The following is a 15,825-nucleotide window of genomic DNA, read 5'->3' as shown; positions in this document are numbered from 1 at the left end:
ATCGGGGTGATCGTTCCCCGACGCTTAGAAAGCCATCGCCTAATTCGGGGTATTCTCCGTTCCATTACTACTTCACACCCAGTCTCATTCTAACCCATTACATTACGTCTTTCTATTCTTAAACCAATTTCCCTTCTATGGTTACCATTCACATTGGCTGAATATCTAGTTCTTACTATGCAGCAAATCTATTGTGTATTGTTGGCATGTTGGGGGGACATTGAGGGATATCTTCTCATTGGTCAAGCCTACGAACTGCAATGTAAGCAAGCAATCATGTCTGTGTGGGGGGAATCTGAATAGTCTCACAATCAATCCCACACATCGATACAGAACAACGGCAGTTGTCTGATTCGCACAGCAACAATGCCCACTGTCAAAAGCTGACTGGCTGACGGGGGCTTCATCTCATCTCATCTCATCTAAAATGCGGACTAGAATTCTATGATCCATGATCTAAGCCGACGGCCCCATGTACATCCATCTAACTTGGCCCCCAACATGATCAGCCACTTGCCTTACATAATCCTTGATATTCAAGATGTATATCTCGTATGAACGAACAAATCCACTACCCTGAAATTCTCCACTCAAGGTTGATAGTTGGAATGCGGCAGTGCGAGCTGCAGAAAAGTCTTCAACAGTTGAAGATCGTTTCATATGTCGACATAGCCCCAGAGAGATAATTTATTCCCCTTGCTAAATCGTTATACATCTGTCTGCTTGTATTTTTACGTACATTGAATGTACCAAAACACATTTTAAGAAAACGTGGATGACACGCTCTTATTATTCTGCAAGGTTCAGAAACCGGTCAGCTTTCTGGTAGGAGCAATGAGCCACCGAAATTAGACGACTTCCGTCCTTCCATCACACCTATCACACCCTTCGATCACCGATTCCTTCAAGTATCCTTACACTTGATTGACATCAAGCATCGTTTACCAAAGCTACATTGGCTACGTTGCAATGCATTTCCGGATCTACTACCTGGACGATCTCTCCTTGTTCATCGGAAGATGATGGCTATTCTTATCACTAAACTCTATATCCAATACATCCAATCTCATCTCTCCGTACTTAAAATTATTTCGGAGTTGGATTCCCATTCGGGTTCTCCAACGAATGTACGTTTTCGGATCGAAGCCAGTTAAGGCGGCGTAGAATCCTAAGAATATCTCCACCAAAGATCTCACAGCGTCGCTCCGTTCCGCGAGGCACAGTCTGCACCTGAAATGGTAGTAGAACCTACGGCCCTACATGCCATATGCAGTCCTAGTGATTGCGCATCTTCAGCGCTTATTAAATACCTTGAAGTGGAGTATCGCGGCAAGTCAAACAAGATCTTCAAGCATTATGCAGTCGGTGGAACGCCTATCCACACACACCAAATCACATATGCCAATGTTGATGTGCATCTAAATATCTTTAGAGACCAAGTGGACACTCTTGTTTCAAAAAGAATTCTGGGTCCCAAAAAACTCCACAATGAGATTATCAATGGAGAGGGGCCTTATATTTCAGTTTTAGAGAGAAATGACTTGTCCAATAGGAGAAATATTTTGATAATGTGCCTCTTTAGTTCTCCAAGGATTATCTGCACTCGTAAAAAGTTTCAGCCATTGCCCGTTTGGGACTCATCAGCAGTGCATCAGGGGTCATAAGCCAATTCTAGATCTTGAAAGTTAAAATTCCTAATGAGTATTACTAGAACTCTCGCTTTATTTCCTATTCTGTATCTTGAATCTGAATGACCTAATGCGAGGTTGCGGAGAGATTCTATGTAACCGCTTTTCGAGCGAATTATCTTCAACATAAATCTGCTTTGGCTTCAAATCATCTGCTCAATTCCAGACAAGGAGGTTTTCACTAGCTAGGTGCCGCTGGAACATTAGAAGTCGTTTGTTCGGCCAATAACAGGTCAAGTTGACTGGATTTTGAATGTCTCGAGTTGCCCCAGTCTAGCCTCTCCTTATGGACCGAACATTCATGAATGAAATCCTTCTACTCATATGACCCCAGTGGCTTTTTGCCACTTATTATGTGCTTCCCCATTTTGAATTGTCAAACGGTTTTCCTGTTGTGGCCTATCAAGTAGCCATTCATACCTGCCTCTAAGCCAGTGCCCTGTCATGCGATCCAATATGTCGATACCCTGTAGATATCCGTCACTCTAATAAAGCTAAACTGTGTCAGAATACTGAGGTCGCCCCATTTGTATCACCGAAATCGCCGGTGAGTTAAGTTGATGGGTTGGTAGTCGCCGAGAAGAAAGACAACGGAACCACTGCGAGACACCTCATATATGCACACAATACTATGCGAATATTACATACAGTGTAAGGGGAACAACCATTCGATACAATGGCAGAGAGTGATATGTTTACCACATGCCTAGTAGAATCCCGGATTGTTTCAATTCGATGCAGCATAGTAAAGACTGACTATCGATCACGGGATTACAGAGAACAAAAGCTGCACAACACCCACCTTGCAACATGGGAAATTTCGCAGATCTTCCCAAAAATAATAATCATGCAATTCCATTTGAATTGGTAAAAGCTGTCTCTTATCGTGCTATTTCGTTTCACAACCAGGCTTCCAAAAATGGATCTAGATTATATTCGTTCACCGGGGAAGCACCGGAACCACTCCCGGCTATCACTGAAGCTTTTTATTTCTTCAAGAAAATAAGCTGCAGCAAGTGTGTATGTATTGTTATACAGATAATGATTTGAAAGTTGCCAAATTTTCCTTGCCCGTGAGCAGGCAGTGAGATGCTGGTGTAGGCAACTATCTACGGAACCCCTCCAGTTTGTTAAATACCTAGTTCAAATATATCAATGGATTACACTATACGACAGGCACTCTGGGAAGACAGAAAGTCTACCTTTGAGATCCGGAGCTCAGGGTCTTGATCCTATCAGAAGAACAATTGCGCAAAACAACATAATCTTCGCTTCCGCGAAGTTGGCTCTATGCAATGCTACGAGGTACGAATGGTACGCTGACCTCTGCGATGACCTCTGGATTTCACTTTACTGTACGTGTACACTCCACATGTTTCTAGACTGTTGTGGTTAGAAATAGTCGGGTGCAGTGTGGAAGTAATAGTATGTTTGATAACAAAGTGCTTACTCAGAGTATCCAGTGGTCCGGACTGCAATGTCACAATCAGCAACGTTGGAATATCTAACCCCTTTTAAATATCGAAATTATTTCAGGTAAATAGTCTTGATCAATTAAATTATTCAAAGTAATAAAGCTTAAAGAAGTAATAACAACATTTTTAGAACGTCGAAACTAACAATTTAGATTAGATTATAACTTGTATCCTTGAAAGTATTAAGAAAACTAATCTTGACTTCTGATTTGAACTTCGGGATTCACTAGGCCTGTTAAAACCCGACTTCGGGCTTTGGTCGGCGATGGGCATTCATTCGGAATTTTCCAATCTCTCAGAATTTACTGTCAGTGATGATGTCGTATTGTCGGAATTTTGAGCCACTTACGACAATTCTTATTGTGCTGCCTAAGGAGCGAAAGCGAAAGAGAAAGAGAACATGTTCAAAGTGGTGATTGGAAGAGAAGTTAGGGTTTCTGCAAAGTTGCTTGAAACACTGGTTCTCGTGTAGAATATGCAGTTTCTCGTCTGAAATTGCTGAGAATAGTATCTCAGCTCCCAGAAATGATGCAATATATCTTCGCTAAAAGAACCCGAGTTTGGGGAATAGTAGCGAAGATGGTGACGATGTTACTCTTCTGTTACTTTTGAACAGAATGATCGTGTCTTCGTATCATCATTCAGATCTTCAAGTCCGTGAAGCTTATGAGTAACATTCAAATCTTTGGCTTTTAGTATCGTTACATCAAGTCCGTATCTCCTTTTCTGCCCTCGTGCTAATCTCGTTGACTCGATAATGCAAATTCCAGAGCTGTTTTATGACTGAGAGGGAAAGTAATTGCCCTCGTCATCCTTATGAATTTGCGTTCGATATGCCAGCACTACAATATATGCCTACTTTAGGTAGTAATTTTGCTTGTTAGAAATCACAATCTATGCTTCCGATTGAAGGAACATGTTGAATATATGGGATATAGCTAGCATAGTGATTGCATTAGTATGACATCACTCGGAAGGGGGATCATGAGCCCTCGGATCCCGTAGATGCCCCGCGAATACTAAGCATGCGAATATATTTGGGCGTTAAACAATTCCTAGGAAGGAGAGCGTGTGGTCTTTCAGAGGATGTGGATACTATATGGGTTGACCTACGAAACAAGACCTCTATGTACACGAATGACCTATTTCTTTTCTACTTAGCTTATACTTAACGTTATGTCCCATATTATCATGCTAACCCACCAGCTGCCAGAGACAATTAAACAATATACAAAAATGTTTCACTCATGCATTGCGTGGATCACATCTCATCTTCTAAGGCCTATCAATGATCTGAAATATCGCGGCTAGCGAGAAGTTTGTAATTCTCATAAACTACATTCTTCATTAGAAATACTAATGGCTGCTATTCATAACTTCCAAAAAGCTCCAGCTACAAGCGAGGTATTCTTCAACATCTCGGTAGCTGATTATCATTTCCTCATGAACAGAATGTGTGGAAATGTATGTGCGATCATCCTCTCATTGTGATAAAAGTAGTTCAAAAGGCTCTGGATGGCGGTGATTATGAATTGATAAGGTAATGATACGTTGTTGTCATCACAGTAGGTCGAAAAGTAACTGCAGTGAAGCTTGGCCGTGCTTATACCAATGAACTTCGATTTTGGTGCTGATAGATACCAATCAACTACTCCTCCAAAACACACTCGAACTTTCTAATTTATCATGTTGACTTATAAAACCCGGGGATTTCAAAATATCACCTCGTTTAGCAGTAAAATGGCCAGGTTAATCACACTCACTTACACCTCGCTTCCCCAGAATGTATTTCCAGAACTCGCTTCGGAGGGAAAGGAGCCAATTTGTGATCAATACTGGATCGTCTAAGCATGGACATAAAATCTGCTAGATGACAATGAATAGATTCGCAATTTAGGTAATGTCACCACAAAGCTGTAGAGGTGGAGTATACTGGATCTTCCGGCTTGATCCCTCGCTGTATACTCTTTATGCATTTATGAGCTTGGGGCAATGATGAGGAAGTGGATAACATTTCAACTCAGTCTTCAAAGCGCCTAGTTACCCATATGTGAGAAATCGTTGGGCATATGTAGTCTTGCTTGCAATAGGTCAAGTTTCAGCGTACGCACTGTTAAACACTGCCCCTCTTTGGTGTCTGTACAATTGTTCTAGTTGGTTGGTATATGGGTGGAATTCTCCTGAGAAACAACAACTTTGCCCCCGAGCATGTCTTCAATTGTTCATATTGGTTCTGACGTTAGAATGTTGTTTAGGCTACTGGTACATTAAGGCAATATTACACTTGTGTTCATATCGATCGTGAGATCATGCTCTTAGAGAGAGGGTATCTACGTGGTCATCAAGCTATCTATATGGAGTCAATCCATCCGACTATTTGCCCCACCAGTAACTTAGCCCTATGTATTATTTCCTTCTATTCCTTTCCCTCCTTAGCCAGCTCATTGTATGCCCATTGATAGCTACCCAAGAATATCGCGCCTCCAATACTGATCCACATTACTCTTGGACCTATCCCCGCGAAGAATGCTTTTGGACCACCCGTAGCTATTATCTCCTTCAACAAAACCTTCGTCGACTTCTTTTGCTTCTCTAACATCATCCTCGTCTTCAGCACATCCAAAGGAGTGGTAGCCGCAGCCGCCACTGCACCCGCAAGACTTCCCATAAGCCCGCTCTCCACTGCGTTCACAGTATCTCTTCCGCTTGTTCTCTTCCTATATGCCTTCATGGACTCCCAGAGAGGAAATTGTATGATTGTAAAAGGCACTTCCCGCATTATGGTAACACTCCAGCCGCGGTAGAGTTCCTTCCACACTCCTACAACCCCAATGTGTTTGTACTGTCCCAAAATCGCCTTGAGCGTGAGTAAGGAACTTGAATATTGCCCCGCCTGAGCTCTCTGCTTGACGACTTCCGTAGGCACACGAACGGCACAAGCGGCGATCTCTCCCAGACTTGCTGCAACCATATGCTCAACTGCTTTCCCTGTTTCGCGACCCCCGGGTATATTTGCATTTAAAGTATCTCGTCGTTTCGCGAATGCGCTTTTAGTAGCTTCGTATGTGCAGAAGAACAATGCAGCTCCGGGCGCAGAGCCAATTATGGCAGAACCGACTCCTCGATATACACCTGTAAAGCCTCCAGAGGCAATGAAGCCGGCGGAAGATTGAAGGCGGGTTTTTAAAGTATCGAGTGGGAAAAGGGTAAGGTCGACCGTGGTACCGGCGAGGGCTCCCGCTAGGAGAGCGGGGGTGAAGCTTGATTGTGACATTTATGCGGAAGGAGGGAATTGAGCAAGTGAGATAATTGAGGACCGTAGAAGAAGTGGTATTAAGGTGGCCGAAGCCGGATCGTACCGAGGCAAAGAAGATAATAGATGTGGTGGGTGAATTTCGAATTCATGGTTGGGGTGAATTTGGGATGACAAAGTTGAGGTTGGAGCTCGGGTAGATTTTTATCGTCTCTTTTTGCGGGCTGATAGCATCAATTGACGCGATAACACGCGACACAATCATTCTTCATAGCAATTGTATTCTCAAGCATTATTGTGGATGTTAATAGAATGAAATGCTGATCAAATAATGGAATGAACACCATGAAGCAAAATGCACTTCCTATTTCGATAAAGGAGTTTGCCGATGCACTTTTTAAAAGGCCATGTCAGGTTCCTTATCGTCATGACCAGCGGGGTCATAGGACTATAGGTATGTAGTTGCTATATTTTACAACTGATTACTACTAATTGCCCGATAGGACTTGCAGTGAGTGGAGGGGTAGATTCTATGGCCCTTGCCGCGTTGTGTATGCAAATGAAAAAGAATTACATACCATTTGCTTCTGATGGATATCCAATACATCTTAACAAGATCGATTTTCGAGCTGTTATCGTCAATCATGGAGTACGAGATGGCAGTCTAGAAGAGGCTCAGAAGGTTATGGGCGTGTTAGAATCTCTTGGTATGTTATTCTTTCTGGATTTGTATATCTGTAAGCTCCTAATACAAAAAATGAAATGTAGGTATGACCTCACGAATTTTGACTCTCCCATGGAAGGACATTACTGGGAATCCTTCCCAGCTACCTAATTTCGAGAGCTTAGCTAGAAAATACCGTTTTCAGGCAATTGGAAAGTATTGTCAAAAGTCTGATATCAGTTCAATTCTCCTTGGACACCACGCCGATGATCAAGCTGAGACGGTACTAATGCGTCTAGCGAAAGGCGCTCGGGGTGTTGGTTTGCTCGGTATTAAACCCTCTTCTCCCATACCAGAATGTGAAGGCATCTATGGAGTTCATGAGAGTGGAAACCCAATAACACTTGCTCTACCTATCAAGTCCAAACAAGGCACAAAGTGGACCAACATTATTGGAAAAGATAATGGCGATCAATCTGCATCCAGTGTCTTAAAAATCATGCCTCAATTGATAGTCGAGTCTGGCGGTATAACCCTCTATCGTCCTCTTCTTGAATTTCCAAAAGAGAGACTTATCGCGACATGTAAGGCTTTGGGCGTGGAGTGGTTTGAAGATAATACCAATAGCGATCCCACCCTGACAGACCGGAATGCAATACGGCATCTATATGATCATAGTGGTCTGCCTATGGTGTTACCCAAATCTAGAGTTCTTGATCTTTCCGCTCAACTTCAGAACGTTGAGAATCTACGTCAACAAAAGGTTGATCAGCTTATAAAGCAATGCAAAGTCCTAAGCTTTGATACTAGACGAGGTACTCTTATTATGGAATTTCCCTCCATTCCTTCTATAACTCCCCAAGATATCGCCAGCAGGTCCGTTCTAGCCGCTATGCTACTCCGTCGTGTAATCATGACTATCACGCCAAATTCCATCGTATCACTGAATCAGGTTTCCGCCGCAGTTCCGGAAATATTCCCATTACCTGATGTCACAACGCAACCAAAAACCATAAACACCGCTGGTATCATGTTTCAACCATTCAATGTCGATCGGAAATACCCGGGAAAGAATGAATGGCATATATTTCGTCAACCTAGATACAGGTCGTCACTTGATGAAACTATTATTCCAGAGCTGCTTCCAGGAACAAAGCCTCAGTGGCTTCTATTCGATAATCGATACTGGCTTCAGATACATAACGAAATGTCCTCCAAGGCTGGTAGCTTAGTTGTTCGATTTTTTAATAAAGAAGACATACCCAAACTGGAACGATCTCTGGATGAGAGAGGTCATCGGGTATTAAAAAGACTTTTAAGGACGGTGAATGGCGAAGAGAGATGGAGATATTCTCTACCTGTCGTGGTGTGGAGACCACACGGGGGCATGATTCTAGGCGAGGAAGTGATCCTCGGCTTGCCATCTTTGGGCGTGAAGGTTGTTAGCTCTAGCAATGTGAAGTGGTCGTGTAGGTACAAGAAGATAAATCTGTCTGATTTAGATTTGCAAGCTGTTGAAGACCTCAAGACTTTTAAAGTTCGCCGTGTGATGAAAGGTAAAGGAGAGGTCTCAGATAAGCCAGGGTTTGCACCTTGGGTCGCTAAGCGTGAAAATTCTATATGGAATGATATGTTCGATCGTGGATCTCGAGTGAAGGGAGATGCGGATGATTAGAAGGCTGTCGATAAACAATATACATTCTAAACCCAAATCAGCAACGAAATGGCTTTCGGGAAGCACTGGACATTCGCGTTTAAATTATGAGTGTATGTTGCTGCAGCTGTGGTTACATGTATTCTAGACCTAGAATGCAGTCTACCTCCCGAATCTAATTTGCAAATTCCGAATTAATAGATAATTCAATTTCACGAATTCATCATCTCATGTCACTTGACAATCAGAACCATTTCAACAATTGAAATATCAATAGCTAGAATGGATTGGATGTTACAAAGTTTTTGATTATTAAGTCGCAGTTCAGACTATTAAACACACTGTGCTGTATCTATCTAGATAGTCAGAGTCATCAAATCTACATCACCAGAGAAATATTCTAGCAAGGACAAGGAAGGAACCCAAGCTAGACGAAGGCGAAATAGACGAGATATCGGACAATCGAACAAACCCCGAACTTTCTCCATCTCAGCTTTTCCAAACTTTCGTTTCTATTTACTCATCACTCTAACCACCAGAAACTCTATGCTGTATACTACAATAGGTCTAGCCAAAATCTTACTCGACTCATATTCCTTCCCTTTGCATCCATCTATCTACTCGAGTGAACTGATCTAGGCAAAATATCACGACCATTCTATTTCATTCCATCTCATTCCATTACAATCTCATCACAAAGAACCACCACATACGATTTGGCTCAAGAACAGAAAATAAGTGCACAGCAAAATAATGCGTATCAATCATCACACAAGCGCGAGAGAGATTCTACCACAGCCATTCCCCGAATGAATATCATCACATCGCATCAACCATCTCATAATTCCTCCCTCCCCTTAAAACCCCTCACCCCAACTCCACCCTTCCCTCCCCTCCCCGCAACTCCCACGCCTAACTTCTCCCCTCTGCCATTTCCCATACCTCACCACCACTCATCTCCACCCTCCTCTCTTCCACCAACTCACTACTTCTCTCCCCTCGATTTCCAGTCTCGCCTGCTAACTCCGGTTTGGCGTATGCTTCTCGCGTCGTCTGATTTAGTTTCTGGTTGGGATTATTTCTGTTTCTGTTTTTGCGCTTGCGCTTGAGGAAATATGTGAGGAGAGCTAGGAGTGCGATGAAAATAGCTGCGCTGATGGCTATTCCTGCTATGGTGCCGGGGGGTATCTTTGATGAAGAGGGAGAGGGAGATGATTAGGATGTGGGGGTTGTGGTTGTGTTTGAGGTTGTGGTTGAGGTTGAGGATTCTATCATCAAAGATGATGCAGAAGAAGAAGAAGCGATCACTAAAGAAGAAGAAGTACCAGCCAAAGAAGCCGAGGAAGTAGTAAAGGTAGGATAGGGTCTTGATGTGGGTGAAGCTATTACTGATAACGAGGAAGGAGCAGGAGCTTTGAAAACTTCATTGCTGAGACTCTTGCATTCGGTATCGATGCAGTAGTTCCACTCGCTCGTTGTGGAGTTGTAGACGATGCTGATGGCGCCGCCGCCGTTGGTTTCGAGATCGACTTTAGTGTAGAGGGTGGGTTAGTGGTAGTTTTGATTTGTGAGACCAGACACGTGCTAGATCGATAGATGGATGGTTGAATGAAAATGGAGCTGAGTGATGGAAATTTAATGTACTGCATTCTTTCGGACACACAGAAGCGGTATACGTCGGATCATTACAATACCCAAGATAATCTTCAACATCTGTTAGCCCAGGTAACATTCCCATTCACACCCATGCATAAAATCCCAAACGTCTTACTTACATTCCGACTCCTCCGTCATGCCCGACGAAGCTTTACAAATACTACTCCCCACGCACGTGTCAAACTCCATGCCACAAGTTAAAAGTCCTACTTCTCATCAGTACATACATAATTGGTAAATCGAGATGAAGAAGAAAAGAAAGAATTTAACCATAAATTTCGCAACAGTAAAATCAGATATTCAAGGCATTATACCACCTTCGCCCCGTGTCGTCCGTCGATCCTTCCGTTGAGGATTCTACCTATAGTGATGATGGTGATGATGGTGATGATGACAATGACCCGCTCATCTTGCCGCCCCTTTTGAGTTCCCAAGACTTGGGGCTGCGGGTGTAGATGCAATGACTACCTACGTATTTGAGTCGAGGGTTTGACATTAAATCTTTTTGGCATTTGATCTCCTGTGTTTCTGAATGTGACGGCACGAGGTATCAATTCATGATTTGATGGGAGATATCGTGGATGATCTTGAAGGTTGTTGAGAACAAGTGTTTGAAACCCATCCCGTGTATCTCGAACCTCAAGAGTGAGGGAGGAGTATAAAAAGATGAAGTAAAACAGCCCAAAAAGTGCAATTAGATTTAATCGCCACTATTTCTCTTCATGTCTCTTTTCACCTCGAGAAGTATATCTAGAACTCGACGCTGTGCAGTGGCAGGTCAAAAGGTCAGTAGTGAAGGAGAAGTTGATATGATGAACATCACGCAGCAATGATGATGTTTGAAATCTCGACGATGTGATGATGTTGTGAATAAATTTCAATGGGTGGGATATATGATACAGGGCAAATATCGCCAACAAACAACTTCCCCCAAACTTTGCACCTCCTTTCCCTTTCCTCCAATACACAAAGGAGTTAAAAAAAGACACCAATGATCTAGATCATAAAACCTACATAATCAACAAGCAGATATTCTTTTCTTTTCTCAACAACCAGCCAATACATCTTTTAATTATCCACTTGGATATGGAAGGTACCAGCTACATGACTCCTCTCCCCTTATCCCACACAAGTCCTCCAACCAGCCTCCCCCCTACTCTCGGTAACCCAACCCAACCTCAATCAAACATAGAATCTCTTTTAATATCCTATACATTCATTCCCTTCCCATATCAAAAATTCCCCACCAAAAACTGCCAAAAAATCGCATCTCCCCAGATAACAGATACCACCAAGATGTCAGCGATCCAACCAACTCAGCAAAAAAAGCGAATTCGATGCCTATGTATCTCCACTTCCACACAAAACCAAAAAAGAAGACAAAAAATTCGCCCACTCACCCCCTTACCTCGACCTCATTATTTTTCCCCTCTGGCGGTTCTTTCTGGTGGTGCTAACATGTGTTCCTTTTTAACAATAGACCGACGATTACTTTATACCAGTAGAGAGCAGCTCAGAATACATGAGATATTAAGCTAACCACGATGTTTTTTGCATACATGCAATAGAGTGGTTGAAAGGGTGGAGGCTCTAGCGATTAAATTGAGTGCACAACATATGACACTAGTATCTTGGCTCATAGTAACAAGCGATTGCAAGAAGAGCTGTAGTAGCAGGTCTAGGTAGGCACTGCTGTACCCCCGGCATCGAGGGAACCTGATGGTACTGCGCCCACATCATTACTCTTCAAGTAACATCCAATCACTCCGTCACCAGTCACCAATCACCAATTACTCAGAGTTCAAAAGATGCATTACCCAGAAATCATATAAAATTCAAAACCGAACACCGTATAATTACGTACTTCCTTTTCCTTGAAGTCCCTAAAGGTATCCCTAAGAATGATTGCAAGCGTTCCTATACGCTGCCAAAGAATGTGGTATCTGTCGCTATCATATCGTAATCCAATCGTAACCAAAAGTCGCATCCAAAATTACCAAAACGTTTCAACCGAGAAGGGGTATGTATCCAATGTCCTCCAATCCATCCCACTCATCAACCATCATTCGTCATCCATCCCAAAGAAGAAAAGTAGACCCCAATCATAACATCATAATTTCCCATCGAAAGTAAGTATACCCAGTATTCAACTCCAGATCCATCCATACAATCCCATATAATGTCACTCCAAACCAACATCATCTACCAGCGCTGTAAGGTCTATTCATCTCTGCAATTTCTCTCGCAATATCCGCCCATTCCAGTTCCCTGCCTTTCCACTTTCCCCCAAACTTGCCACCTGACATCTTGAGTTTCTCTTCCCATTTCAAGAGTTCGTAACTAAATCTCAAATGTGGCTGGATGATAACATTTAATCTTCTCGCTCTGACAAAGCAATAAGCACGCGGAAATGAAAGATGCATTGTACGCATGACTTCGGCGATGCAAATAGTTGCGCTCCGAGAAACGCCTACACGGCAATGAACCAATGTTGCTGTATTGTTGAGTTTACCTCTTTCTGTTTGTTTGATTAGCAAGTGGTCTCTTGTAGCACATGGGGGGAAACCATACCGATAAAATCTAAGCATCGTTCGAACTCATCGGTCAACGGGTCTACTCCATTGTCTTGCACCCGTTGGATAACCATCACATTATCTTTTCCCCATTTATTCATTTCGCCATCCTTCCATGTTGCAGTTTCACCCACACTCAAAATCTGCTTGATGCCAAGACGTCGTAGAAGATCCGGATTATTCGCATGTCCAAGATTCCCGAGGTACATGTAGTCAGTAACGCGAGAAGGTAGACTGCCATCCATACACTTTATCCACTCAGGTTCCTCTTTGGCAAGATCGGTGATATCCAATAAGCTTGATCTTTTATGAACAGGCGATTCAGAAAGGAGGCGAGGTGCGATTGTTGTAAGGAGACTGACATCTTGCGGGTATGCAAAGAAGTTGCGCTTCTTTGAAGTATGCAGCTCAAGCCAGGCTTTAGGGATAGAGAGACCTGTAGCATAAGTGAAGTATGCAAGACCGAGGAGAGTAGATTCGGTGTAGCCATCAGTACAATGAATCAGGATCTTTCTTTCCTTTGTCTTGGTGATCAAATCAACATCACCATCTTCATCTTCTGGCGAAATCCCGCGAGAAAGATTGTATATCCATTTACAAGTTTCGAGAATCCCATCGGCTTGTTCATGTTCCCAGGACGGTGGTTGAATCATTCCGGAAGATGGAAATCCTAATTGTCGTTTACTTGATCTCCCTTCTGCAATGTCTTGTAGTTCTCGAGGATTGATTTGACCTAGATCATTGCATTCGATGAGAATATCGAATTCTCCTCCCGAAGATGCTTGACGAGTTTCCGAGTATCCATCTGGGGTTGGACCTAACCAGACGTTATGATCGATTTCCGAAGCTTTGGTCATGGCACACATCTCCACTCTCTCTTGATGAAAGAAATCCATGACTTCCCCAGTCCATCTAGCCCGAGAATCCACCGAAACAATTTGTGGACAATTCTCCTCGAATTCACTGAACGCACTAGTGCATATAAATGTATTGTATTGAGCAATTTCATGTCCTTGGTTGAAATGAGTCTCACGAACAGCTTGTTGTGCAGCAGCGATTTCCCTCGCCAGTCTCTCGACATTACGAGAATCCTCTCCGTAAACAATGATGTCTGATACCATGGCAGACTTCGCGGCTTGTATTTGAAAGTTTCGGACCGAAAATCCTTCTTTGGGATCGACTTCTTGAAATTCGGTCGTGATTCCAAACTTCAAGAACTCGTCAGGAGTAATTGCACCTTTCAGTCTCGAAGAAGTCAAATCTCCATCGGCCTTGACAATTGTTATACCTCGAATACATTTTGGCGTTCTTCGTAAGGTTCGCCGCCGCGCTATAAAGAAAGCTTGTTGGATATGATTGGAGGGATGCAGACCATGAAACCAGGGAAAGACTTGGGAAGGATCAGGGAGAGGTTGGCCTGCTAAATGTTCCAAAGCAGCCGCTACACCAGCTGCGTCAATCTCATATATTATGGAAGCGTCAATATATCGTGAATTATAATTGACGGGCGGATATAGGATTGATCGTTGGGATAAAGAAAGTTCTTTGGTGGGTGGGGAGTTGGGAGGGGTATCTGGTTTCTCGGATGGAGTGGGACCTGGTGGGCATACTGGTAGATGTTTATTGGGAATAGGAATTGGGAAGGCCGACGATGAATTGATGGAATCCAGGCTTAGCGTGGGAGTTAAAGGGTGTGAGTGGGGTGGTGAAGAAGATCTCGTGTGACCTGCGGGAATGGGTCTGGGTAAAGCAATTGTAGCCATTATTGAATTGAAGCAATCTTGCAACCTGGGAAGGGTTAAATATTGTTTATGGTCGAGATGCAACATGTAAGAAGATATTTGAAGGGTATGTATGTAAGCAGCACCACGATCCTTTGGCCAAAATGTGTTGTCGAGGGAGGAATGTTTATATTTGTTCTTTGTGGGAAGTCGTGTGATGGTTGGAATGCCACAGTCAAGCTAGGGTGTGTGATTGCTGTTGTGAATGTGAGGAATTCGAGTCGAGCATCTGTGATTTTATATGTGTAAGTAAATGAACGCAATGCAAACAAAGTTTAATGAATTGATCTTGATGTACCTGACGGTCTTCTCTTGGAGGGAAATGGCCGTATCACATAGATAAGTAAAACAGATACACATACCCAAATGCGTGGTGGTTCAGATGCGTGGTGGTTCAAATACCAAAGTCAAATATGAGACAACTTCCCTTTCAGATTGCGAAGTCGAAGTAGAAGTAGATGGAGGTAGCAGGCAGGTGGTGGGAGGCAGACAGGCAGGGTAGAGAGGAATAGAGGAATAGAGGGATAGAGGAATCGCCTTATCGCAGACCCCAAGTTTCAAAAGCGGATAGATAAGCACAACCGTGTCAATAGTCTGGGGACGAATGGTAATATGATAGTAAGAGCACCACTTTTATCTTCTGGTGCACAGGACGCCCTTGAACAAATACTGTCAAGTGCAAAACTTAATTTGTGAACGATCGGAGATTGCGTGGATGGAATGGGCTTGGAGTGATTCTGATTGATGCTTGATGTTTGATTGGAGTGAATGGGCAATTGATGAAAAAGAGGATGGGGTGAAGAGAGAAGAGAGAAGAGAGAAGAGAGAAAGAGAAGGAGAACGATCAAAGAAAAAGAAGTGTGTGGGAAACTATCATTGGATCTCTCAATGAAGAAAGTAATCCAAATGTAGAGAGGAAACTTTAATTGGCAGCTCATGGATCCTATTCGAGAGAGAGAGAGAGAGAAGAGAAGGGTCAAAGGAGAAACAATAGGAATTGTATTGATTTCTTCGCTCGATCTCTACCCTCTACCCTCTGCCCAGGTATTTCTCTACGATCACACACACATATTCACTTCCA

The 15,825-nt window shown here is 43.1% G+C and overlaps 4 protein-coding genes across 4 annotated transcripts; 2 read left to right on the top strand and 2 right to left on the bottom strand.

The window, feature by feature from the left end:
* Nucleotides 1–5,579: 5,579 nt before the first annotated feature.
* On the bottom strand, nt 5,580–6,437 carry Bfra_009774 (putative s-adenosylmethionine mitochondrial carrier protein; the record flags this gene model as incomplete). The annotated part of the gene is made up of 1 exon (XM_037340112.1): nt 5,580–6,437. One exon carries the CDS (start codon nt 6,435–6,437, stop codon nt 5,580–5,582), a length of 858 nt encoding a protein of 285 aa, XP_037189335.1.
* A 324-nt stretch (nt 6,438–6,761) lies between these two features.
* Nucleotides 6,762–8,755, top strand: Bfra_009773 (putative pp-loop family protein; the record flags this gene model as incomplete). The annotated part of the gene is made up of 3 exons (XM_037340111.1): nt 6,762–6,870; nt 6,920–7,123; nt 7,185–8,755. 3 exons carry the CDS (start codon nt 6,762–6,764, stop codon nt 8,753–8,755), a joined length of 1,884 nt encoding a protein of 627 aa, XP_037189334.1.
* A 1,259-nt stretch (nt 8,756–10,014) lies between these two features.
* On the top strand, nt 10,015–10,330 carry Bfra_009772 (uncharacterized protein; the record flags this gene model as incomplete). Its single annotated transcript, XM_037340110.1, has 2 exons — nt 10,015–10,079; nt 10,138–10,330. The coding sequence occupies 2 exons, from the start codon at nt 10,015–10,017 to the stop codon at nt 10,328–10,330; spliced, it is 258 nt and encodes an 85-aa protein (XP_037189333.1).
* A 2,258-nt stretch (nt 10,331–12,588) lies between these two features.
* On the bottom strand, nt 12,589–14,726 carry Bfra_009771 (putative pps1 dual specificty phosphatase protein; the record flags this gene model as incomplete). Its single annotated transcript, XM_037340109.1, has 2 exons — nt 12,589–12,908; nt 12,962–14,726. 2 exons carry the CDS (start codon nt 14,724–14,726, stop codon nt 12,589–12,591), a joined length of 2,085 nt encoding a protein of 694 aa, XP_037189332.1.
* Between the last annotated feature and the right edge of the window lie 1,099 nt (nt 14,727–15,825).

Source organism: Botrytis fragariae (assembly GCF_013461495.1).
Source record: "Botrytis fragariae strain BVB16 chromosome Unknown tig00000163, whole genome shotgun sequence".
Taxonomy (NCBI): Eukaryota; Fungi; Ascomycota; class Leotiomycetes; order Helotiales; family Sclerotiniaceae; genus Botrytis; species Botrytis fragariae.
The sequence above is the reverse complement of the archived record's forward strand: the minus strand, read 5'-3'. Positions and strand labels throughout refer to the sequence as shown.